The 27,802-nt window shown below is 38.6% G+C and overlaps 1 protein-coding gene across 12 annotated transcripts in view; it reads right to left on the reverse strand.

The window, feature by feature from the left end:
- Window positions 1–27,802, reverse strand: part of PHF21A (PHD finger protein 21A) — a 188,515-nt gene that overhangs the window by 47,356 nt on the left and 113,357 nt on the right. For all 12 annotated transcript variants that reach the window (XM_045808738.2, XM_045808734.2, XM_087854775.1 and 9 more), the window contains one exon: window positions 4,680–4,883. In XM_045808738.2, the coding sequence (XP_045664694.1) occupies window positions 4,680–4,883 (204 nt within the window). The remainder of the gene's footprint in view (window positions 1–4,679; window positions 4,884–27,802) is intronic.

The following is a 27,802-nucleotide window of genomic DNA, read 5'->3' on the forward strand; positions in this document are numbered from 1 at the left end:
ACATCACCTAATCTTTTAATATCTTTATTTTCTTTCAATGAAAACAATTAGTGATCTGGCCTCATCTACCCCATCGCAGCCTATGAGCAATCCTTATTAACGCTTGTAATTAAAGTCACCCAGATCTTTGTTTCCTCTTCTCTGATCAACAACGCAGGCATGTCTCATTCTCCTTGCCAGTGCCTCCTCAAATGTGAAATGGAAGTAAAAGGGGGACACTGGTATTTATTCGGGGGCGGGGGGTGGCCGGTCATCTACTATCTATCCATGATGAAAACCAAATAAAAGCTAAATGCTGTTTAGCATTAGAAATATTATAGTAGTGTAGCAGAAAGGACTGACTTCATATTGCCAGCTATGTGTAGTAAGTGTTTTTAACCCAGTGTGATATTAGCCCTATCTTTCAGTTTAAGACATTAAAATACAAAGACCTTTACAAATGGTGAGCAAGTCACACCAGACGGCCTTCAATCTTGGTGCCAACACAGGTTGTGGAAGTAAAAGCTCTCATCAGCAGAACTCACTGACATGGATTTTAAAAACAATTGTGCATGCTGTTACTGCTTTGAAAGAGGTCATGTACTTTCGTTTGAAACATCCCTGGTTCAGGTAAATCACTATCAATATTTTGAATCACCCTAAAGTGATTACTCTTTTTAAAAAAAAGTCAGTGAAATGTCAAACTCACCTCAATTTTATACTTACCATTAACCGCAACACTTAAAAAACCCTGAAACCTGACAGGTTTGTTGACATCTTAAGTTAGCATTTTATTCTACTTGATAAATATTTAGTTGTGGCTAACTTCACAACATGTGTTCTAGCACCTGCATAATTCTCTGTATACAGAGGTACAAGGCCTAGTACTATTTACACCAGGTGCTGACACAGGTATTGCTTAAACCTTTAGCTCTGGTCTGGCGCTTATTCTATTCTCACTGCTTGGGAATATAAACTAAATCTTAGGAGTGTTAGAGTTTAGATGAGAAAGAGAATCCAGAATTTTGAAATCCAAACCTAATGACAACCTCTAACCTGTTTGGCAGGAAGAAGAGAAGACACAGGAGAGGAAAGGTATCCAACAACAAAGAAAATTATTTTCCTGGAAGCTATGAGTAGAGTGGCTGGCTGGTTGATGCTGTCCAATTGTGATTGGCTTTGAGATAAGAGAACAGTTTCCCCACAGTGTCATGAAGAGGTTCTTTAATTTTGACAAAATCTAAACTGCACCAACTAGAAGTCAATGCAGAAATACATGGCAAGAAGCACTAAAACAAAATCCTTTTTCCCCCCAAGTTGTTATTGTTTACCTGCAGAGAATGAGGTGTTGATTTAAGACAGACTCCAATGAACAAATCAGAACTTACAGGGATTATTACTGTGGGCTCTAGTGAGCTTCCATATCTATTTTAGACTATTTTCATTTAATTTTGAACAGCAGGTAACTGTTGTGCACTCAGATGACTACAAATAGAACCACCCCACTCCTCTTTTTGTCCATAAGGGTTTATTTTCTATTTGGTTTTATTAACTGCATGCTTTTTCACATTTGTATTACATCATTAAAAAGGACAAGATTGTGAATGTAAATTGAAGGGTATACCTGCATTCAACTCTTCCGGTCTTTCATTTGTTTCTGTAAATTGAAAAAATTTCAAAATCTACCTATGAGGATGATTTTGAGTTAACTAAGGGAACTGGTCCCCCCACTCCCCATTCCTTGGTCCCTGCTAGCCACCTGACTTAGAATAAAAAACTTTCTTTTCCAAGCACCTCTTGTTTGCCCAAGCTGATTGCTACTTAATAGTTACTCCTTTCTGAACTTAGATATTTAATATATGCCATATACAACTTCCCATTTGTCCTTGACCTCATGAACCTTTAATGACCCCCACTGACTGCTCAAAACTCCAACAGTTCTGCCATGCATTGGAGGGCTTCTAGAAGCTAGCTTCTTTCTACCTTTCTGGCTTCATCTCCCTCTCCGTTATTTCCCAGAATCCACATTACAGCCACATCAGCCTCTTTGCTGTTCCTAAGGCATGCATTTACTTTTGTGATTCCATACTTTTGTTCACACAGTTCTCTGCATCTGTGATGCTCTTCCCCTCTGCTCTATCACTAAAATCTCACTGATCTGTCCACATCCTGCTCAAGTGTCAACTCATTCGTGAAGCACCTCTGATCTCTCTAGTTAAAATAACTCTGTCCTCTGGTCTTTTTACAGCTCTTCACTGGTACTTTCATTTTGTTCTTCTTTGTTGGCAGTTTATATTTTCTCTTCTTCTCTAAATTTTTAAAATTCTGTCTTATTTGTGAATCTACCTTCTTCATTGCCTAGCTCAGTGTTTGCATATAATAAAGACCCAATAAATATTTACAGAATGAATGAAAATGGTGATAATATACCAGATTCTAGGCAGGGACCATCACTACCTCTTTGTATACCAGAATCTAGCACACCGAGAACACCCAATAAATACTGATTGACAGTTTATCGTAAAGACAGAAACCAAAAACTTACAGGGTCTTTTGGCTTTTAAAATTATATATCTGCATTTAACAAAACAAAATAGTATAAAACAAGCTTAGCTAAATCAATTAAATATATCGGGTGGGCCACCAGGTGGAGAGACGCCACACAACACTATTTTGGGGAGAGCCCTTCGCCCCTTACTATCGTTCACCATCCCAAAGCAGCACGGAACTCAGATTACTAGGGAAGGGAAGAGCTGTTATAAGTATTATATAAGTATTTCCTCCGATTTGTGGGACACAGAATGTTACTTGAACAGAAAGTTTCCATGGGTTAAGAGAGAAAACTCCTACATACCAGGGAACAATGAATTCTACCGCACTCCTTCCCTATAAACACTTTCTGATCAAACTGTACTTTGCAAAGAGAATAAACTAATCAACTACAACAAAAGTAATCTGATAGGCAATCCTTCAGAAGAAATACAAGTCCTGGTCAGGGGGTTTTAAAAGTCAGTTTGAATGCTTAATTTTCAAATAGCCTTGGAGTGGAGATTATGGTAAAATTTATGCTCTAGCTATCGGATTTACAACAGGAATTACTCTTTTTCCTACTTTGGCATTTTTTATAATGTTGGCATTTCTTTTCTTGGTATTGTATGGCAGTACAGAAGAGCAGTGAATGGATGGACTTTTTCACCAGAACACGTGGGTTCAAATCTTGGCTCTACCACACATACTACCTATATGATTTTAGATAATTACTTAATCTCTCTGTGTCTTAGTTTTCTTTTCTAAAAAACATAATAATAATAATAATGATAATAATAATAATAATAATACCTTCCTTATTAGGGTTGGCATAAGGACTGTGTATGTTATATATGTAAAGCGCTCAAGAGAGTAGCCGTATACAGTAACCTCAACTAAATGTCAACTATCTTTAGTAATCTTTAGTATTTTTTACAAGTAATGTATTCTTCACTTGAAAAATGTTATATATGAACCAGCTCAATGTCCATAAACAGTGAACTAAGTAAACTATAATCTTTTTCTCTATGTATACAGTGAAGACCTGGCATTGACATGTAAAGGATGCCCGTGCTTGAGTTTCAGAAGGTCCCAACGTCCCTGAAATCATGTGCAAAAATGAGTATTATTAGGTATGAATGTGTATTATTCTGGGGAGAGGATCTACAGCTTTCACCAAAGTCTCAACAGGGGTCGTGATCCCAAAGAATCAGGAACCACTACTCAACCATCCCATTTTAAAAGGTATGCCCACATGACAGGTAGGTGTGTGGAAATCAAGCCTTAATAGTTTTCTTTTGTGTGTGTGTGTGTTCCAATAACACTTCATTTATGGATGTTGAAATTGGACTTTCATATAATTTTCATATAAAATAATATGAAATATTATTGAAATAGGAAATATTTTGAACCATTAAAAATGTCAAAACCATTTGCACTGAATAGTTTTCTTAACTGAGCTTTATTCCCAAATACGTCCTTTTTGTGTATGCTGCCTTACTGTCCTTATATGCTAGTTTAAATGCCCCTTTCAGCAAAAACATCTGCAAAGCTATCCCAAGTTAGAATGTTACTAAGCCTCCAGTTCTTAGTTCTAGTTTGGACTTGTAGCTTCCATTTCAGATTTCCTTCAATATATTAGAACAAACTCATATGCTCATGAATATGGACTTAGAAACGAATATTTTGTTTCTCTGAATAATGGAAACATATCACCCTTCTTCTGAATGCCTTTCTACCTGGTTCCAAGAGTACTGCTCCTGGAATATCTCCACACCTAACTGCTAAGAGTTCCAGCAAAACAATTCCAGAGGAGGCAGAGTCACACAGGCTTTTAGAACAAGTGCAAAGAAATATTTCCAGAAATTCAAAATAAGACCTTAGTTCTGTTCTGACACAGAGAAGTGATTTTTCTTTGTCACTGACGACCTTTCCCCTCTTCTTTGGACAGGTGGGGAAATCATTTAACTTTTGCTCCGTAGTGATATCATTTCCTTCTGCCAATGAATTTCAAGGGATTTTTACCCCACGGCATAGTATTAAAAAGTAACCGGAATAACTTTTGTCTAGTGCTAGCTGAACTTAGAATGGTCTGAAACAGGCCCCAGCTCTCCACGAAGGATAACAGATCAGCCTACAGCAGGGGGGCTGCAGGGCTCCCTCCACACTTTTACCTGTGAAGCGGTCAGGTTGGGAGAGGGTGCAGCCGACTGGGCGTGGTGGTGGTGGTACTGCTGCTGCTGTTGTAGCTGCTGGAGTGGTTGCTGCTGTGCTGTTTGTAGTTTGTTTTCAGATTGTGGCAATGGCTGTATTTGGAACTTGTCTGGTTGTTCTTGCTTTACTATCAGGTTCTTCCGTAGCTGTTCAACTACTCTTTTCTACCCCATGAAGACAAAAAGAAAGTACAGCTATCAGCATATTGTTCTACCAGCTCTGTGAAATGTGCAGCAACTATACACCTCTGACATGTGTCCGTAACCGGCTTCATCTAAAACATGTTACGTCTAAAATTTACAGATGTGACACATGAGGAGAAACCAACAGCATAAGAAACATTTTATACGTCAAGGGAAACTGAGCCACACGGGGTGAAGAAAAGACAACGGAGAGCACACAGCAGAGCTCAGATTATTATTAGCTTGGCGTGCTGGGCTGGGAGGGCAACATAGCGTAGCCATGAAGACATGACTCCGGAGACCCAGATTTGCGACTTACCAGCTCTCTGATGTTCGTCAAGTTACTTAACCTATCTGTGTCTCAATTTCCTGTTCTGTAAAATGAGCTGATTAACAATATCCTTAGGGTTCTTATGAAGCTGCTAGATGTAAAGTACTCACAACTATGCACACTGTGGGTTGTTTTATTTTTTGTGTCTGATAACACAGACCCCGGCCATACTAATTTTTGTTATTCACACAAATATCATGTATCAGTTTCAAACATTAAACAGACTTTTAAAGAGAGAAACCTTCATCTCAGAAATATGCCATACAAACAATACTCATTCTAAATCACTCAAATGTGTAACTCATGAGCAGGACCTCTTTGCTGGGATAGGACCTGTGGAAACGTTACATTTGTTTAAGCAGAGGAGGGATTCAGTTACACGAGATAAAAATTTAAAAATGAAAGTTTCTTTAATTTACTAGATCTTAATTCAAATCCAAGAAAAATGCGTATTTGGATACTTTCATTACTATAATGTATTTCAACAGAACGTAAGCTCCACGAGGGCAAGGACCTATTTTGTCCACAATTATACTCAGGGTTAGAACTACGCAGCTAAGTAAATGTCTCTTCACATGATGTGTAAAGTGATGGGGACCAGAGACCAGCAAATGACTCAGAGAACATGTCATATAAAACAATCTGGGGCCAGACTTGGGCTGCCTCTCTTGGCCTAATGGCTGGAAGCAAGTGTAAGCAGCAGCACTCATATATTTTCAAGTGAGTTCATGAGCTGAGGTTCGTTATTTCTGATAAAAATAGACTGCCATTTTCTAATAGAGATCATGACTGAAGAAAAGGAAGTAAATTAAGATCTTTAAATAAAGGGTTAAGTGAAACCATATGGCCAGGTTGATTTCAAATGTCACCTTATGATTCTAACCAACTTCATCTCACATATCCTCTAAAGAATCCAAATTTGTAAGGTTACTTGCTTAACATATTTGAACACTGAAATATTTATAAAATGGATTTTTAAAAACTTTAAAAGTCAATAAGAAATATATCGTTGAGAGAATTTTTTATATTTTTTATTGATTCTTTTTAGGCAATGAAAATATCCTAGAAAGGCCATGGTGTGTGTGTGTGGGGGGGGGAGTCTGCTAAACTTTATACTCTGCTTAGTGCTGCCTCTTTGAGTAGTTAAATTTTACAAAGAAAAGAAAAAAGGATGCAGAGTCCTTTTATTCTACAGAAACCATCTGTAGAATAATAAAAATGCAAATTAATAGAAATATCGAATTCTTTTTTTTTTAAAGATTTTATTTATTTACTTGACAGAGAGAGAGAGACAGCCAGTGAAAGAGGGAACACAAGCAGGAGGAGTGGGAGAGGAAGAAGCAGGCTCCCAGCAGAGGAGCCTGATGTGGGGCTCGATCCCAGAACGCTGGGATCACACCCTGAGCCGAAGGCAGACGCCCAATGACTGAGCCACCCAGGCGCCCCTAGAAATATCAAATTCTTATAAAAAATTAACTTTCAAGTCTTCAAAATCCTATTTCTCAAGTATAAAAGGATAGAGTAATTGAGCTGATACAGGTAGATTCTGAGTATCTTTTTTTTTTTTTGCTTAGTGACTTTCAGAACATTAAGACATTTAACAATTAAATCATTATTTAGAGTCGCTTTCAGTCCCCCTCCCTAACACAAAACCAGCACTAAACAAACATAGTAACAAACTAGCTGAAGTGTAGCATCAGTGGCCCAAGAAAGGGACTCCAAGAACCTCTACCAAAGAACCCAGCTCAAATCAGGGGGAGAAGAGAAACCATGAGGAAATAATAGAACACAAACGTGACACCTGCCAAAAAATAAACTTTGAACAAAAACAGCACAGGAAACGAAATAATTACTCTACCAGGCACAAAAGGAAAAGGTATTTTTCCTCTACAGCCATCCCTGGGAAATACACCGTGCTCTCCTACTTACTGCCTAACTGGGGTAAACTAAAAGCAGGAGACAAAGCCCGGAACCCACTATCAGCGTTGTGTACAACAGAAGGGAACCGTAGGGGAAAGAACGAGGAAGGGATGCCGGCTAGAGTACTCTGCAGCCATATGGCTAGAACAAGGTGACGACCAATCAGAACCAGCATCAGCAAAGTGGGAGTCGGTGAGTCACACTGCATTCACAACTGTTCCTCCCCCAGGGCCTGAAACAAAGCCTGTGGAACCTGTGGGGAGGCACGGGGATCAAAATACTTGCAAACTTACATTAGTCTTCGAGAAGAAAAAAAGGGGAAGAGAAGAAAGCCGTGCAGATGGGACATGGGTCAGATCATATAAGCTGGGTAAAATTTTCTGTGAAAGAAGACTCTGGTATGTTTCCCAGTGCCACTCAGAAATGCGCTGCCCTGCCCTCCTTGCTGTGTTCCCAACAGAAGAATGCCAAGCTTGTAGCTGAGCATGAAAAATCAAGGTCTGAGGGAAGCACTGACGCCTTTGGTCACTTAAATATCTATCACTGCGTTTTGAAAAGCAACCATCTGCAGTTAGGTGAGCTCTGCAGTGGAGGCGCGCCATAGGCGTACAGAAGCCCTGGACACTCTTTCAAGGGCAGGCTGATCAAGGAGTTGCCGTGCGCTCTAGCTGCTGGCTTAAGCTCCACTGCCCAGTCTTGTTCTAGAGCTTAGTCCTGCTGCTCCAGCAAACACACCGATCACTGTAACGCCAGCAGGACCCTGATCTGGAAGAGTACCAGTTATGGGCAGCAGGAAGAGAATACAGCTATCAAATTTCATAAATTTTAGCTATGCGCTATCAAGCAAAGTTCTTAAGTATCCTCTCACTTCCACAGAAAGTGAGCCTACTATTATGTGTTTTAAATAAAGAAATCATGAATTCTGCTAATCATTAATGAAGGTTATACAGAGTAAACAATTTGGTATTTTCAGTGTTATTCACTTATAAAGGAGACCTTGAAACGTAGCTAATTATCTTGGAACATTAACCTGAAGCTTTGAGAAAAGGCTAAGTGTCACAAACTGGCCATTTGTCACTGACTAATAAGTTAATGGAAGTTAAAAAGAAAAAGGGGTAGGGAGAGAAGGAGATGAGAAAGGAAAAGCTGTAGAGGACGAAGCCAGAATGGAGGGAGTAACGTTCACCTTCTTTCCTTAATATATTTTCTGTAACAATAGGCCAACGGCCTGGTGTCCGGAATGGCTAGTACTGCCCCCTCCAATCAATCCATCTGTCAAGAACTGCTCCATAAACCCAGCATGTAATTCCAAGCCCCGGTTCCCCTGACATTCACATCACTAGGTTTTATCAGGGCTTGCTCAGGCAGAAGAGTTCACAGAGCCTATAACACTTCAAGTCACAGTTTCTGAGACAGGTAGTCACGGTGATCAATATTGGGACATTCAGCGATACTATCAACATGTTCACACGACAGTAAGACAGATCCCAAAGAAAAAGACAGAAGTTTATAGGTACGACTCAACCGCAAATCGGGTTTGTTTTTCAGCTACGTTAAGTCGATCATTCCCAGTTCCACTGCTCTGGTCAATACAGAAGGGAGACGGAGACATGGCAGGACCTCCCCACCCCCTGCCCGCAATCAACCCATTACTTTATTTCCATCAAATTATCAGATTTTATTTTATCTTTAAATTTCTTTTAAAGACTTTATTTATTTATTTGAGAGAGAGAGAGAGCGCATGAGGGAGGAAGGGCCAGAGGGAGAAGCAGACTCCCTGTTGAGCAGGGAGCCCGATGCTGGACTCAATCCTGTGACTCCAGGATCATGACCTGAACCGAAGGCAGTCGCTTAACCAACTGAGCCACCCAGGCGCCCCTTCTCACACAGATTTTAAAAAGCTTCTCTCAAAAGGAGCTCTAGGTACCAGCCCCTGCCTTCCACAATTGCATGTCAGTGATTCACTCAGTCACTCAACGTGTTTGTGTTCCATTCTGCGTTATCTGTTTTATATCAGTTATGATAGGGCAACACCCACTCAGACATCTTCTTACAAGGTACTGCCTTAAAAATTCATCCCTTGTCCCCTCCATGAATCAATCATACAATCTGAAACTAGAACTTGCACCCTTCATACCAGAGACAGAAAGAGACTTGTTGTAACTTTTCACAAATCCAGAAAGTCAAGAATGAATCTTACCTATCTTCCTACCTAAAATGCAGTGAAAAAATTTTCCAGGTCTTCAGATTCACCAGTTGCTCAAATGAAACAAGCGATGCTAACTTTTGGTGTGCAGAAAAACTAACATGGAGAAATATACATTTGTTGAAGACAAAATTTACTCAGAGATGAAAAAAAAAACTTTCTACTACCTGACCGAAGTTCAACCACTCCATTTGTAAGTAATACCAATATTCATCAACACTGAAGACATAGGAAGGAGATACGATAACAGTCTTCAGGATGCTATTACACAGTTATCCTCTAAAGAACTGGGTATGTGTTACTGATATAAAATTAGTGACAAAATTAAATCCTGGGTAAAAGGTATGCATTATTAAAAGGAAATAGAATATAGAGTGAAAATGCTACCATTTTATGAACAAGAACACAAAGAAAAGACAAAAAATTCACAATTAGCCCCTTTCTAATGTAGTAAGTGAAATTCAAGGAAAGAACGTGCACTGAAGTTATTAGTGAGAATGTTCTAGAGGAGACACACAGGACAGAATTTTGACAAAGAAGAAGGGAGGAGGAATATTGGCAGCAGCAGATATAAAAATATACTTAGCTAAAAATAACTGCATTTTATTTGTTTTGTAAGGCACTAGGAAAGTTCTCCCCAAACTCTCCTATACTCAGTTTCAGGGTTAGAATTAGACAAATAGATTCTAACCTACAAAACCTTGAAAAAAGGGATATACCCTCTAAACATACCACTGGTTTGACAGAAGCAGTATTTACAACCACCTCATCTTATACACAGAACTGCTGATGCTGTCTACTAAAGAGGATTTGCTTGATCTTAGAGAGGTGGGAACACTGATGCTTATTTTAGAGTTCTGCAAAGTGTCATAGAATTTGTACAGTACAATATAAATGAATTAAGGACAGCAGCAGTTGGAATTACCAGCGGGTTTTTTTTTTTTTCTTTTTAATAAAGTTCAAAATTCTCCACGTGGATGCTTAACAGATGGTGGAGAATACACATGTCATGGTACCGATTAGACTTTGGCTTACTTTTTTAATTAAAAAAATATTTGTTGGGGTTTACTCTTCCTTCAAAACACACACACGTGCACACACATACACACACACAATGGTATTTAAATCAAGAGGTTTCACATCCTATCTCCACAGGAAATTAGACCTTTTATTCACATCAAGGGGATTTATATTCCATGTCCATAGGGGATTAGACCCTTTATTTGATAGCCCGATTGAAATGCAGTTTACACTTTTCTTACTTAGTTCATTCATGCTGTAACAGATAAACTCCACCCCTCCTTATGCATGACTATGAAAGACTGCTAAGATTGCCATAGTCAGACTCTGCCTAAACCTAAGGACCCTTCTAAGAACCTGGGAACTGCCTTTATTTGCATCCAACAAGAAAGAGTAGAGCTGTTGCACTCAGGAGAGATGTGTCCCCTGGAGCACTACGGTCCTCCATGATGTAACATACCCGGACGTGAGGGCAAAATAGTATAAACACAGAAACAGACTAAAAAAAGAGCACCACATGCTGGGGTGGTGGCTGTAAGATGTTTCTCGACAATAAAAGACAAAGGAAGGCAAAATCAGAACCCATTTGGCTTACAACTAAGTTCTCAATGTTTCTTTGAAGCACTAAGCTGTACCGTCCTGCTTATTTCAGAAAAATATTGAGGATCAACCGCATTAACGGTGGGCAGTGCTTTAGAAAACTGTTGAGGGCAATGTGAAAATCAGGGATGATAACTATGAATAATACAATCTGTCTAGTAGGAATTGTTAACTGAGAGCAACAGCTACTTAAATGTGACTTTTACTTCCAAAGTCAATTATATTTCAATCACTTGATTTTTAACATCTAGTCAAATATTTTTGTGTTAGTTTTTTTTAATGGGAATCACCAAAAAAGTACAGGATTAAGAAAGAAAATGCTACCTGTTGCCTTTTCATCTCAAAAATCAAACATGTTAGAGAATATTTCCCTGTACAGAAATCTAGGTACAGCCCAGATTTCTTATACCTCTCTACTGATTCAGGGCCATATTCTGAATGCATAAAATAGATGTCCAATTTAAATGTAACCTGACCCAGCAAACACCCTAGATACAGTAATGAGAACCGCAGAAAAAAACATAAGAACCATTTATAATCTGCACAATTTAGCTGCTCGCTAATATAAAAAAGTGCTCGAATCTTTGTGTTTGTACCACAATGAGATGTGACATGGAGGCTATTAATTTGTAAATTAAGCTCCAGTTCATCAAAATGCATGCCCCTCTGTAACTATCTGTTACAGACCTGCACACACCATGAGCCCGTCATTCTTCATTCCATGGCTCTATTTCACAACTTAAAAGGCAGCATTGCCTTGTTAATGTCAGAGTTGTCCCGTACACTGTAGAAATGCTCTCTCTGCTCTGTCCTGAAGCTGCTGTGATTGGTTCTCCCCACAAAAGAACTATGACTGGAGGTTGCTGTGCAGTAGCTGTCCCTGACAAGTTGGATATGAAAATACAATTTAAGCACAGTAATGATCCTAAAACAGGAGGAGGGAAAGGGGGAACAAAACCAAAAACCTCTATCATTTTGTGGGATACTGCTCAGATAAAAGATGGTTTTGCCTACTCCCAAGCCCTGGGTACAATGAGAGAGAATGTAGGAAGCCCTCTTTTCACAAAAACACAAGACAGACTATGATGCTGGAAGAGGTAAATAGATAACCAAATTCTATGCAGAATACACGTACTAGGACATGAATCAATCATGTCTAAAGGCGAGCATCTTTTAACAATCCTTAATTCTGCAGTTTTATCTTAAAAGAGAGAAAAAGACAGACAACAGTATTAGAACAACATACTATGTCAGGCACAATACATCAAGCAGAAAATATTCTATGATGAAATGTAGTATTTTCCTTGATGTGAAAAAAAGTAAGTCTTACAAATCACTAAACACTGACATTTTGAATTGGGAAGTATCTTAACAAAAGTACATCCTGAACAACGCTCTTGAAGTTTAAAAACATACTTGTTATCATCTGCCGTAACAGCATAGACACATAGATTTAAAAAAGATTCCAAAGCTACCGAATGAGTGTCTCTTAATTTCACAAAGTATTCCCTATTTTAGTAGTTTATCACCAAATATTTGTTACAATCACTTAAAGAGAAAAATGAACAGTGTTACAAATTTGCTTTCTGACAAGACCCCACATAAAACAACACAGAGGAAGCAATTCCATCACCTATGGAGGCTGCCAAGATGAGAGATGGTTAACTTCAAGGGACTGGATCTTCCGAGACACGTGACAAAGGATGATTTGCACTACTCTGTGTTTGGTCTGAGTTTTCTGCATCAGAGACAGAAGAAACTTGAACCCATCTTTCAGAATTTCAGAGAGGGTTTGCTTTCCTGTTTTACTTTGTCAGTACTAGAAATTTTATTAAAGAGAGCTAGAGATTCAGCAATATAGAAGAAAAACATGAATAATCTCCTAATGAATAAAAAGCATTTGGTTAAAATTTAAGTTTTTTATTAAATCTTAAGTGTGAAGAGAAACATTTTTCACAGGCTATGAAAACCACTAATCCAATCCACAAATCTCTATGAATATTTAGTTTACACACACACACACACACTCTCTCCAAGGTTTAGAAAAGATGGCATGGCTGCAGTAAAAATGATTTGCTGTTTTTATCTTCTTTCAGCATACTTCTTAGTACTAACGGTGGAGCTCACGCTTTCTACCTCTACTGTTCTCCAGTTTCACATCCAACAAAATTACTGAGGTGCTGGGTCAGAAGAGAGGACACTGTACTGAACATAAGATCCATCCCTTTATTTTTAAAGTTAGACTTTTTTAGAGCAGCTTTAAATTCATAGTATAGTTGAGTGGAGAGTACAGATAATCCCCATATACCCTCTGCACCGCCTCCCTCCCTATCAATATCCCCATCAGAAGAGTACATTTGTTAAAACTGATAAACCTACACTGACACCTCATTATCACCCAAAATCCACAGTCTACCCTAAGATTCACTCCCCATGTTGTACATTCTATGAGTTTTGACCAATGTATAATGACATATGTCCACCATTATAGTATATGGAACACTTTCATTGCCCTAAAACCCCTCTGTGCTCTATTCAACCCTCCCTCCCACCAACCCCTCGCAACTACTGACCATTTTACTGTCTCCATAATTTTGCCTTTTCCAGAATGCCATATAGTTGAAATCATGCAGCAGGGAGCCTTTTCAGATTGGTTTCTTTCACTTAGTAACATGCATCTAAAGTTTCTCCATGTCTTTTCATGGCTTGATAGCTCACTCTTTCAAGCACTGAATAATATTCCATTGTCTGGATGGATCACGGCAGTTCCCTGACTTTTACATACAGTCTATGTGGCACTGGTGAGGTCTACAATGGCTACAACAGAAACAACAACCACCTCATCAGACGGCTCTCACCTGCCAGGCAGGACACATGGAGGCTCTAGAGCATCTACGTGACTTGACCAAAGTCTCCAGCCAGGGCTGGAGTCAGGCTTAACTAACACTTCTAGTTCCTCGTATCTAATTCCATATCCACCCCCACCCCCCACCCCAATTGTTCTACTTGCTGGTAAGGACTGAGAGCCCTCACATCTATATACCACATAATATAACAAGCCACAAAAGCACCTCATAAAAAAGTCATATACATATACATCTTATATACATCCCCCACTTTTAGGAAAAATAAGTAGAGAGGCAACATTATACAGCGAAAATAATACAAAGAGTCAAAAAACATCTGGGTCCCGGTCTCGTATTTGTCACTAAGTCACATTTGTGACCTTGGATAAGTGATTTACCTATTTTTGGGCTCAGCTTCTCTCAGTCGCCAACATTCTCTTCTGCTTAAAATTCTATGAATCTCTGAATGGCAACAATACAAATCTCTTGATCTATACTTCTTATAAGTGCTGTACACAGAAACCTAATGCTCATAATGATGATCTCGACACACTACGAAGAAGCTAAATCATTAAAAATGTTTCATTCTGGGATTGAAAACTCACAGGCAGGTAACGTACATGAATGAAGCAGGCCAGCTACGAGATAATAAGGAGTGACAGGTGATAGGGACGAAGGTCAACTCGAGAGGGAGGGCCCTGTCTGAAGGCACTAATGTGAGAACTGCTTTTAACACTGCGAGGCAAACAAAATATCTCTGCCAGCTAGATTAAGCCCAGGAGCGACCAGTCTTCAATCCCTAGACAATAATTACATCTAGTGAACTGTAGTTACTAGGAGAGGAATCAGCCATTACTTAGAAAAATTTTCAACAATAGGAGGTAAGTCAAAAAGGATTTCAGGTAACCAGAAAGTTAAAACGGCTTTCTGGTTAATTAAAATTTACCACAGTAAAAGGACTGGGATGTGACTTTCGTGGGAAAAGGTGCAGACATACAAAGCAAGTAATCAATGGGCGCTGAGAAAAATACAGTTAAGATAAAATACCTGAAGACAGGAGAGTGACAAACGACTACATACAAAATACAGAAGAATGAAAAAATTAGTAATAATGTGTCCCAGAAATGTGCTGACCTTCTCAAAATAGCTTAAAGCACCTCACAGATAATTTAACCCCCTCCCCATCATGTCGCACCGACCTAAGAATGAACTGGAATCAGTTTATCTACCACTGAACTGTGGCTGTCTCTAGGGCTGGAGAAAGCAGCTGCTTAAACAGCCGCATTGTAGAGGTCAGAAAAATGAAAACTGCCTTGTTGAAGCTGTCCAGGGAATTACAGTAAGCAAAATGTGATCATCAGACTTGGAATCCAAACAGAACACTAGAAACATCTCCTGCCATTTAACTGGTTCTTGTTTTTGAGTACTGAGACTTTTCAAAATCGTTTAATATACATGATTAAGAAAAAAGGAATTCATGTTAGGAACATATGGATTATTTAATAAATTTTCAAGAATTCTACTTTCTGAGTGAACCTTAGATGAAAAATGATGGTACCGCTTTCCACAATTTTCCTAATGGTGTGATATTTTCAGCTTAAGTAATCATTCATACATGTACGTAGCACCTTACGCTTGTAAATTTTCATACTCTCTTAGCAAATAAGATTTTCACAACCGCGTAGGGTGGATTAGAGCAGGTGTCACTGATTCAGACAGGGAAACTGAGGCATGTGGTGACCAATGGCCAACCAGAAGTTACACAGTTACCTAACAGTAAAATAGGCACTAGAATACGGAATCCTTATCCTCTGGAAACTAGTCTGAATGAAGCTCTGTTCACTGAACAAAGAGCTGGAGCTCATTTGTCTGAGCCAACACTTCTGGGGCTGACAGGAGGTTGGGTGATATCCAAGTGGACTGACTGAATGTAGAATATACTGGGGTGGGGAGATGAGCCAAGGGGGAGAGATGTCCTTTGCTGGACATCAGTCTCTAGATACAGTAAACTGCCAGGAAACAATGACAGGCTGTTGAAAGCCAAGGAAGTAAGCTGTGCAACAAACTGAAGGGGCCAAGCAGGAGAGAAGCCAGAGGATGCAGTCAGGGTTGGGAATGTGACAGCCAGAGGTGAGGCATGGACAGCTCAAGAGATCGGTCCGGAGCAAATCACACTGCCTATGCCCACGCTGAGGCACGTTTCCTATAAACTGCTCTGAGCACTTGGAAGGGCTGGGAATGTTCTTAAAGGGACGGGGCAGTGCTGAATGACTTGCTCCAAAATGCCAGAGACTGCATTTCTGTCATCAAAGACATTCTCTCTGGCAGCAGAGCAGGGATACACACTGAAGCCAAACCAACAAGAATGATACGTGTCTTCATCTATGGAGTGTGATGGACAATGTTAAGATTCTATTGCTAACCTACCTCAAGCCAAAACTTCAATTCTGGAACAATGACTTCAATTTAATAAATGGAATGGATGCTGGCAACATTTAAACTGGTAAAATGTTGGATTCCAGTGGGTTCTTAAAGGAGTATATCACGGCAAACTTTACATATCAGCCACTAATACAAAGCTGGATTTAAAATTTTTACTCAGTAACAGATTTACCCTTCTGCCATAAAAACCATACAGCTATTTTGCTTTTAAAATAGAGCACAGATGATCAAAACCCATATGCAAAGGGGCTGGGGAAATAACATTATAAACCACACGGAGAGGTTTTAAAATCAACCTCCCCAATTCCAGAGCTGCTACGCGGAATCCTGGCTGCCCCTCCCCCACCTATCATGCAAGACCAGGGCTCAGTCAATAAGACTGCTGTGCAAGTGACACAGCCATCACTTCTGCTTAGTCTCCACAGGCCTAATGGATGTGATGCTGCATTTACTTATCTCAGCAGGCAGCACGGCCTCGCCAAGAGTGGCCGTGTTTCAGACTTGGTAAGAACAAGGTGTCGGGGGTTTCCTTGTTGTTGCATGGTTCTGCAACACCTTATTTCAACTCTATGCTGAGCTGGCAAGAGCACTAAATTAATCCAGCTCTGCTTACCCTTCAGCCGTTCCAGCAGCAGGACGACTTTGCAACATTCACTGGCAATGTGACACACTAGTAACACAGATTTGTCTAGTCATCACACCCTTTGAATGTCTCCTTGGACCTTCTCTGTCCTTGTCTCTCCCAGCTGCAATTTTCCTTACTAAATATTTCCTGTGATATTTTCAACCGAAGGACATAAGGATCGAACTCCATCTTGAGCCTGCAGAAATGTGTGTCATTTTTACACTACATGTAGCTCCTGGGAGAAAGACCTGCCGGGTGGTCCTTGAGCTTCCTACAGCCTACTCTGTCTAGGTGCTGAGAATGGGGAGAGGTGACTGTTTCCATCCCCTTTAAAAGAACCCAGCTGATTCAAGGATGGCTGTGAGGGCAGGTAGGATGGACCTTCTTGGAGAAAGCAGGATATCTGTCGTCTGATGGATACAGTGGAATGGACCTACTTGTGTGCAGGCTGTCAGCCTTGCCACTAATCAGAGGGGATAAAGATATTTAGGAAAAGAAAATGGAAGAAACTGACTGGAAAAGAAGTGACACGGAAGTACAATGTTTAACATGCAGCTTTTCTTGGTGGTTGAAGGTGCTCCTTCCCCAATGGAGACACCCTGTAACAGGAAGGAATCGTTCCGATGCAGGGGTGCATACCTATACTTCACAGGGTGTTTGTTTGTGTGACAGTTATACTGTCATAATTTTAGATAGTTAAACCTCTGCTCCAGGGTTTATAAAAGATCAGAGCACTTGTCACTCTTGGTGCAGGTAGAGTGAGATAGAGTGGTTGAGCAGTTCATTTTTCTTTATAATTACACTCCATTAACCTTCCACATGAGAGCTCCCCTGTGCTTTCAGACCAGCAGCACCAACTGGCTGCATTTGATAAGGCTCTACAGAGTCTGCAAGACCAGCACATGCAACAAAAGGAACACTTGAATACTGCAGACTTAAGCAGAAGCTCAACGCAGCCCCACAGCCCCTTCCTGGCACACACACTCAGCTCAATTATACATGTGTGGACAAAAACAAACTGAAAACGTAAAGCTTGCAACGAGCAAACAGATGATGGGAGATTCTTTAAACCAGAAGTGATCTGAAAATCTTCTGATAATCTTTATAATACGATAACCCCAAATTTATTATTATTTTTCTTACCTGTGATAATGTGGTATCCTATAAGAACTGTACTCAGAATACTAAAGCTTACAGGGCGATCTATATTACAATTAGACCACACTGATGTCTACAAGCTGCATGTTGTGAAGGTAATTCATGTGCTCAAGTATTTCTCCTTACCTATCTCTCGGTAACTCATTTAAAAAAAAAAAAAAGGTTAAGAATGAGCACTAAGTCTATCTCTATCCTTCCTGACAGTGGCCACATAAATGATTTCCCTTTTTGAGAGAGAAAGAGACCTATTCCATTAATAGTGCATTCTCCTGGAGTTTTTAATGTAGCACCCAGAACACTACTTTCCATATGCACAAAGGTAGATTAGTGCTGCTTCTACCCTGAGCAAAGGCTAGGTGTTACATGCTTGAGCAGATAAAACGAAAGCCAATTTGGGAAGTAGGTGCTGGCACAATTAATCTTGAATAGGATCCCAGTTATTCGGGAAACAAAAGGTAGCTATATTTATACCTCTGCCTTAACTAGTGGCATTCCCAGTTCTCACACATCTCAGAATAAGGTTTCCATCAGGTTAGTTTGTGGTTCTGGGTACATCTCCTAACCACAGTGACCAAGGGAAGGTCAACAGGTATCCTGACAATGCTACTCACTACTACCTCACTTTCTTTGGCGAACGTATATACTGAAGATGTTGGTTTATAACCAGTGTAACCCGACAATCAGAGAATTAAAGCAGAGGAACTCAAGTGGTACAGTAGTTCCTTCATCAAATGTTACATTTAAAACACTGTTCTAGAGCCATAAAACTACAGAAAAATCTTGTTTTTGAAAATTGATGAGATGCTTAGTAGACTTCTGAAAGTGCTGGGCAGGGAAATGATTGTTTACATTTACATTCTGAAGATGGACGACTAGATCTGGAAATTCTGCTACACTCTTCCTTTTTTCTATACCTTATGTATGAAACTAAAGGATTTTTTCCATTAATATTTTTCTCTTGCTTAATACCATTACAAACTTACATTACTGTGTGTTTTTATCATACTTTCCACCACAGTATCCTTTTTAAAAAGGCTTTCTTAACCCAAGTATCAGATCTGGGCTTCCAACTAAATAGTTCATAATTCTTTAAAACCCAATACCAGTGATAAAATTTTAATATTTTCTTGCTGCACGTTACACGCTGAAGCATTCAGCATAATGATGTTGAATGACTACGTGCCAAAATATAAAACCAACCCATGCCTAAGGAAGCAGCTCCTGAAAACGCTGGTTTCTCAATGTCCAGATCCGGGTGACAATCGGATTTCTCCTCTGCCTGATCATGCATATTTTTCATTTCCCAGTGAATAGAATTTCATTCACTAAGTACTTGTTTTTCAGTTTTAAGAGTGGCAGACAAATTAAAATTCCACTCTCTATAACCACGTTAAGAATCAGGCAAAAGCCAATCTACCTGCTCGGGACCTGTCGCTCTGACTCATTGTTGGGCCATCTGTTTACGCGCTGCTTGTCTCACGGTGCAAATCAACCTGCTGCTGGGCGGACCTGCCTCGCGCTGCAAACGCATTCTGCAATCTCAACCTCCCTCACCAGCAATAGGTCCTCTTATCGGAATCTAAAACTACCACTTCAATCAACTGGAGTCAGACCTTATTCTACTGCTCCTGTAGCTCCTGTACAAAAAAATGATACACCACAGGCCCATGTGCAAACAGGTCATCTCTGAACGCTGGGCTCATGAGGAAGGTGGCAGCATATTCCTGCTCCTATCAAAACATTTTAGTACCATCAGCAGCAATCAGCGTACTACTCAGCAATATACATGCACTACGTGGCGAGAGGCTAAAAAGATTACTGAATCCCAGAGGACAAGGGCATGAACTGTAAATACATACCGTTCTGGCCTTCCTTGTTTTAAAGACTGGCAACTTATTCATAGATGGGTTTCCATCTGTGTGATTAGCACACAAATTTAAAGCAGCATTAGAAAAGGTTCTTGGAACATCCTCCGAAATTTGCTTGTTTTCCATGTACTTTGCTAATCACTCTCTCATCTTCGATTTGAAAGGATGTTAGGACCACGAATAGGATGGAGAGCAGTACAAGGTTTGAAGACAATATTTATTGAACATACCCACAGAGTATATAGTATTGCATTAGTTGTTGTGGTTATAACATTAAAAAGTTAAATTCTTTAAGAGGTTTATATAGGTACTTCAGGAAATAGAAGATGCATATGCAAAAGAACTATAACATTTCTTATGGAGTATTAATAAGCAAAATTATCAGAAGATTTTTAGAAAATATGTAAACAGAGAGCGAGCAATAGAGAAAGGGAAACCACACGAAGAGGACAAGATCAAACCTGGGAGAGTATACATTTTGAGCAATGCTAAACCCAAGGAAATTTTGGGGGGAGAAAAACAAAAATAGGCTATTAATAATAATTAAAAATTATTACTTTGGGGAAATGGAGTACAGCAAATTTAGATGCTAGTGATTGATTACAGGTCCCTTAATATTAAGAGAAAAAATATGTGCCCAATGAAAGACATATATACTTCCACTGGGCTTTATTCTTTACATTTAAGAAGACTGTTCTTTGAGAACTGAATGTAGAATTAACCTATCTTGTTTCTAACACATGTACTTGAAAAATGCATGTCTATTTTTAGAAAGGAAATTTTAAAATCTATCTGTAGAGGACTCGAAAAATATATAATTTAAAAGGAGCCGAAGAGCTTCTAGATTGGTGTTTAGAGGAGGAAGAACTGCGCAGAAATATACCTAAAAACACAGGTCGGAAGAAAGCACATATTACATTGCTTATTAGCAACTAAAGCAGAGGGATGAGAGAGAGACTGATACCTGCATGAGAATTTCTGTCTTCTAGTGGGTGAGAAGTTCATCACATTGCATTTCATTCAAGGCCCTACTCTCTCCACCGTACACAAACATCTTAACTTTTCTCCTGAGGATGAGTCATAGTCGTGGTGAATAGAAATGCTTGTCCTGTTCCTCCGTGCTAAGGCAAAGTCACAACCTTCTGCAAGGCTGGTGGCAATATGACATTTACTCAACAACCAGCAACATCCCTAGTCCTTTTTTAAAAAAAAAAACACAAACAAACAGATACTGATAAATGAAAATAGCGATCAAGGGAAGATTCTAATTTTTAAATTGACTGTAAAGTTGAGGTTAGCACGTTAACCCTCTCAACTGCTTGATACTTGCAAAAAAACAAAAACAAAACCAAAAAACAAACGGCACCATCAAATCATGAGCAAAGACAGCAGACTTTAAAGAAGAAAGCAACATGTTTGGTGAGAAGAAACTGCTACCTCATTTCCCACACTTTGCTATGAAAACAAATTATTCTCTTCTACACTATATGCCAAGGAATAGAGTGTTACTTGGAAACTGCATTCTCTTACCTTTAGATAGGACAGCAGTGAGACTACCTTAACTTATACTCTACCAGGAGTTGCTGGGTCTCTCTCATCAATATATGAGAATGCTCACAGAAATTCCTTTTTTTTTAAAGATTTTATTTATTTTAGAGATAGAGAGGGAGATAGAGAGGGAGAGAGAGAGAGAGCAGGGGGAGGAGCAGAGGGTGAGGGACAAGCAGACTGAGCGCCGAGCTTGACGTGGGACTCGATCCCACAATCCCAAGACCATGACCCAAGCGGAAATCAAGAGTTGGACCCTCAACTAAGCCACCCAGGCACCCCAAGAATACTCATAACACTTCTGAATTCACTGCTACAAATGACCATTAGTTGAGATGTGGGACTAAAGGAAGTACGCAATTACCAGAAACTAAGCTAACAGTCAAATTGTGGATGCTAAGGATTTTTATGTTTTCCTTTTGGAAACTAGTAGACTTAAAAGTGACCAAAAACTTATTCAGTGCAACTCTCTAGTTATTTTAATCCAACCCTTCCGAAACACTCCTACTAGGATACAAGCTTGTATGTCAGTTTGTCATTATTTGTTTCACAAAGATCCCTATTTGTGTCATTTTCTAAATTCAAAACCTATGTTAAAATTAGAACTTGACACTCTAAACCCTGAGTAATGCCACACCAACAGTTCGACATGTCTTTACCCATCAAACCCAGGTATTTTGCTAACACAACTGAAATCGCACACCAGAACTTATTAACACAGCTGTTTAGGAACAGAAACATCACAGAAGTCATGTACCACTCTGCTAGAGAAGCTGAAGGGAACGGAGAAGTTGAAAACCCATCAAAGTCAAGGATTTTGGGCTCTATAATATTTAGAAGCAGGTCCAATGACAGGCCCTTAGATTTGCCATTTCAACAAATTTCTATTCTAATAAATTACTGCCACGTACTTAACCAATGGGCCGGTAGGTTCTAATGAGAGAAAACCACATTCACCTGACCTGAGAAATAAATAACGAGACTAATAATGAAAGCCACAGTTGTGGTGACTAATCCATGCTTCCGCCACGTGTCCCACAGCTTCAACAGACCAGCTAATAACACAGAGAAGAAAACAAAAACATTGCTAGCCAACACTGCATTTTTGTGTAAGAAAAGAGCAGGAAGAGGATTAACTGCATTCTTTCCCCCACCCCTGATGCTTACATTTTAAAAATTCCATTAGTATCTTGCCAGATTTTCAAGAGAAAAGCTGCGCATCAGAGTTAACTGGTACGATAGGCCATGGGAGAATAAAACCAATAAGAAACCTTTCTGTTCTGCACTTCACAGGGCTGTCACTCGTACTAGAAAAACGTCACTTTGAAGCCCTGTTTGCATTCCATTTTTAACTAGAGGGAAGAGGATGGAGGTCTTTGGTTTCTATGACAACCCAGATGGGCCATAATACACGATACTTACAAATGTTCAATTGCAGGGATGCCAAATCAAATTAAGGCAGAGTTAGCACTACTTCATAAAAACTAGATGGGGGAGAAAACAAAATACTTATGGCAAAACGATGCCATTTCTAGAAGTGGTTCTGAAAGATTTCATGAGCAAATATAAAGAAAAGAGTGACTATTTTTAGTAAAAACAAATAAAACAGTAAAACTAATATACAAAAATAAAGCTCCAATTTACATGAGTAAATGTTTTCATTAAATTTGACTACTGGAAAATTACTACCTCACTTAATGTTAAAAAAATTCCCTCTCAAATAACATGAATTTCATTAGTGATTCAAATCATTACAATCTGGCACACTGGCTGGGTTTTAATGGTGAGTTGAGCTCCTTTGAGCGAATTTTTCCTTTGCTCCATCCTCAAGATTTGTTTCTATGTTTGGCTTTTATAACTAGAGTACTTAGTCCTCAAAATAATTGTGAAATGGCTAATGTTTCAGAAAGGAACTAATTTGTAACTCGTACTTACTACAACTTATGAAATTTATTAACTTTCCAACAGAATGCAAGAGTAATCTACCGTATCTCTTACCATTTATAAATTATGACCTATTTGAGAACAATCCCCAGCAAACACTCCTGGCTTTTAAAGCACTATTTTGAAGAAAGGTATTTCACATATGGTCCTCTTCATTTGAGGGGAAAAATAAAATGTTTTATTATTCAAACCTTATAGAAGAATGGATTTAGATCATCGATCTTACCAGTGGGGTAAAGGGGTATCACTCACCCTTTTAAGATCATAATGAAGAACTATGAAGCCTGCCCCCCAAAATGTCATACGTGCATGAACATATACACACGTTTTGCACATATTTCAGGGAGTTTAGAGCCCTACCCGAATGTCCCCCATAGAGTTCCTAGTTCACATCCTGGTTCAGGTCCTTTCTTCCCAAAAGTTCATACTTGTAATAATGGAGGTCCCCCAAACAAAAAAAACCTTCACGTTCTCAACATTAGGTAGATCGATGGTACCGTGTGACTTAAAACACAGGTCAAATTAATTAAAACGAATTAGTTTAATAAATATGTATCTGCTGCGGAAATTTTACTAAAGCTTCAATACTAGGAGTTTCAACTCTTTTGGATTTGCACAATCAGGTACGTCTGTTTCTGTGACTTTTTCTTCTTCGCCTAAGTGGCATAAAACCATTTAAAAATTATTTTGAGAGATTCCGAGATAGGAGACGTTTGTAAAGGCAGGGCCAGAATAATTCCCTGGGTCGAACGTTTTTATAACTCAGATGTTTCTTGTTTTGAAAAGAAAATCTGTATATGAAGAGTTCCATTTAAACAAGAATAGCCTGGAACGCACTGTACCTCTACTGCTGTACGTGGAAAAAGCTTGCACCGAAGGTGAAAAACTTTACCAACCACGATGCTGGTTTCCTTTCACCCCATCCATGTGACTCTAGTCTTCACTCAGCCTCTCTTCAGGATTAGTTTCCTCTGTTACAAAATGAGGATAATATACCTCTCTACCCGACCGCGCTCCAAGAAAAGAGAGAAAATCTTTCACAAAATTAGAGTTATAAAATATTCAGTATTCCTAGTCCTAATAATGACACCAAATAATAAACGGATGGTCTAAAGATGCTGATGAACTTGATTTTCCAAACACCATAAAGCTGCCCTGCTGCCCTTTACTGTAATGGCATGTTCACGAAGGGCAGAGTGAGAAAAGGCTGCAATTCTCCCTGGGATGATGACTAGTACTTACAGAAGATTAAAAATAAGAATGATATATTATGTAGAACAGAAGCAAAGATGGAAGGATAAGCATGGCTCAGCACACTGTGGAGCTCACGATATTTAATTTGAGAGGTACTGGCGAGGGCTTGCATGCAGGCCCACACAAGCCCCTGTAAAAGCTTCATTAGACTCTGGATATTTGCCCTTCATCAATTGCTTCCTATGCCAGGATTTCCTTTTTGAGTGTTGCAACCTAATATTCCTCACCCAGGCAACCACAAGCCTGTTTTGGAAAGGTTCCCTATTTCAGAAGCCTCAGTGCTATTTCCATTTGGAAATACATCTTTATGAAAATATGTATCATCCCCAGAACTAAAATGCTTAGATATATTAAGTTTCAGCTGTAAGTGGTATTTTTAGAAAAGTGGTAATTTCAGAATCTCTGCTTCAAAATTACAGAGTTGGTTTCTTTTTTTAATGGAGTCACAAAGTAGAAAATTAAAAAGACATACCAACGATTAAAGTTTTCCCCTCCCTTTTTCTCATCCTGTTTCACTTAAATTTTTAAAACTTTATTTCCCTAAAATTCTTAAAATCACCAAATTATTTATATGGTAAGACATTTCATCAGATTTTATCTTCATAGAAATGAAATACCTCAATGCAAAAGAGACCTGAACAACAGCCAGCGTTCTTGGAAATGGTCTGACTTTGTGGACGGTGCCACTGTACCAGAGACTGATTCAATCTGAGATGCCTCGGACACAGCAAAAAATTTCTATTTTTGACTAAAGGAAAAGGATTTCACTTTTAATAGGCAAGAAATAAGAAATCAATTTAATGCTATATGTCAACTGTACCTCAATAAAAAGAAAAAAAGAAAGACGAGACATTGGGGATGAGGAGCAGAGGAAAAGGAAACCTTTGTTCTAAGATTATATTAAAAGCTACTTAAAACATATAAGTGATGACATTTCATAAACTAAAATATTTGATCCGTGGCTATAATAGAATATCCTATATCTTTTTTTTTTCAACATAGCAGTTTTAAAGAATTGTGCTCATTTGACCTCTTATCCAACAGAAACTCATTTTCCTTCACACTGGTTTGCAGGGCACAGAAGTATTTATTTTGTTACAGTACTCAAGTTCTACTGTGGGTGAGTGCTATATGCTGCCAGGACTGGAGAGTGTTCCATTAAACTGTCTCAAGACTAAGGGACTTTTTACCCAGAGATCTGTTTGTAAAACAGAGTTAATGTCTCCTGAAAAGACGATCTCTCTCTCTCTTTCACTATTCTCATACACCTGCATACACAAAATTTCTTCTTCTTTCCTATGTCTACTTCCAAAAAAGAAACACAGGCAAGCAGATGAGCTCAAGTGCTTTGCAACAATGTTTACTTTGCCCCTTTACAATAGGATTTCTCTGTCCTCAGAAACTTCTCTGAATATGGAAAGTGAGATTATGCAGTTAAATTTTAATACATGCCTGTATGACATGCGTAAGTACAAATATGTGCATAAGGTATGATTAGAAAGAAATGAGCTTATTTTCATAAGGCACAAAATACTTATGCCTTGTTTATACTACATTCCTAAGATAACCTTAAGCTGTTACTGTTTTTTGGTTAAAGCTTTCTCAGATCCTAAGCAAAAGCAAAATCCTCATTTGAGAAATTAATTTGATTAATGGGCACCAAATATTTAGACCTTCCTGTTCTGACTTATAAAAGAGGTCATTTTGACTGTATTGGCAAAAGACCTTGATTGTTCTCAGCTTTCATTACAACCAGTGAATGAAACTATTGGCAATCTTTTTAACCAAGGAATCCGAACTGCCTCACACTGGAATAGTTAAATAAACATTAAGGGAACCATCAGCACCAACCACTTACTCCCCATGGGCAATGAATAAAATAATAATATTTGTAGCACAATTAAGGCTCTACGGTTCAAGACAGATCATCCCATCAATTTTGAAACAATTTTACTCTAGCTGTATGAATCTGATCATAAAGAAAAAAAATCACTTCTAATGAAATGTGGAATGACTTTTTTGCATGTGAAATATATTAATCATTTCTTTAAAAAATTTCACTTCAGAACTCTAAAGAAGAGAAAGAAATAAAGCATAAATAAAATAGCTTAATAATTTAGAGGCTACAAATGACTGTGGTAGAGCACAATTTTTAAACTTTGAAAATGGACTAATACATAGCATAAAATGGTCTTTATAGATAATAAATACTTCAAATTCAGACAAGAAAGAATTAAAGAATTCGGATGTTCATTTTATTTTGCATTTATGACTAAAGAACCAGAATAACCTACAATGGATCACAGTTGATCCAATTCCTATAAATAAGAACCAAATGATTTAAAAATTAAATCTGTTATAAACTATGAGCTTTAAGGAGTAACTGCTTCCCATTTTCAATTGTTTTCCAATGTTTCCAGAAGCCGAACAAGAAGTATGATAACAGGGTAATAAACTATAAGAAAACAGTAAGTTCAGAATCTTTCAGCAGGACACACAATTAGGGCAAAGGCTAAGTCAAAGCTAGAATTAACAAGCACCTAACAAGATACTGTAGATTACAGTTTTTTAGTTTGAATAAATCTGCTCTCAGCCTTCTGATCTTCCTCATATTTCCAAATAACCTCTACAAATCACTCTACGTAAATAGCAAGGAGTCTAAGAACTTATCACTACACTCAACCTCTAAAGATACTCACAATCAGTTCAGCCACAGAGGAGGCTGTCTGCCTCAGGTAGAGGATGGAGTTATCACTTAATGAATTAACGCCATCTAGTGGGATCAGTGAGATTTCAACTGAATCTAGTTTACTCCAGGTTGCTACAATCTATTCAATTGGTCAAAACCTCGTTTAAAAAAATATATATACACTTGTACTAATAAAGTGTACTATCTTGAATGCCTACTATAAGAATGTGGTAAACTTGTCTACAATAAAAACAGCACAAAAATATTTTAAGATGAGCAATCCTCACTTAGAAGGGAATATTTCTATTCTTCAAAGGCACAAAATATTAATCAATGTGTACTAATAATTTATATTTTCAAGGATCTCAGAAAAATGCAAAGTCAAATTCAAAACAACATCCAGTCAATAAAAATGAAAAAAAAAAAACAATAATACCTATTATTTATTTA

The sequence above is a fragment of the Ursus americanus genome, chromosome 24 (genome assembly GCF_024610735.1).
Source record: "Ursus americanus isolate L20-20 chromosome 24, mUrsAme1.1.p, whole genome shotgun sequence".
In the NCBI taxonomy this organism is placed as follows: domain Eukaryota; kingdom Metazoa; phylum Chordata; class Mammalia; order Carnivora; family Ursidae; genus Ursus; species Ursus americanus.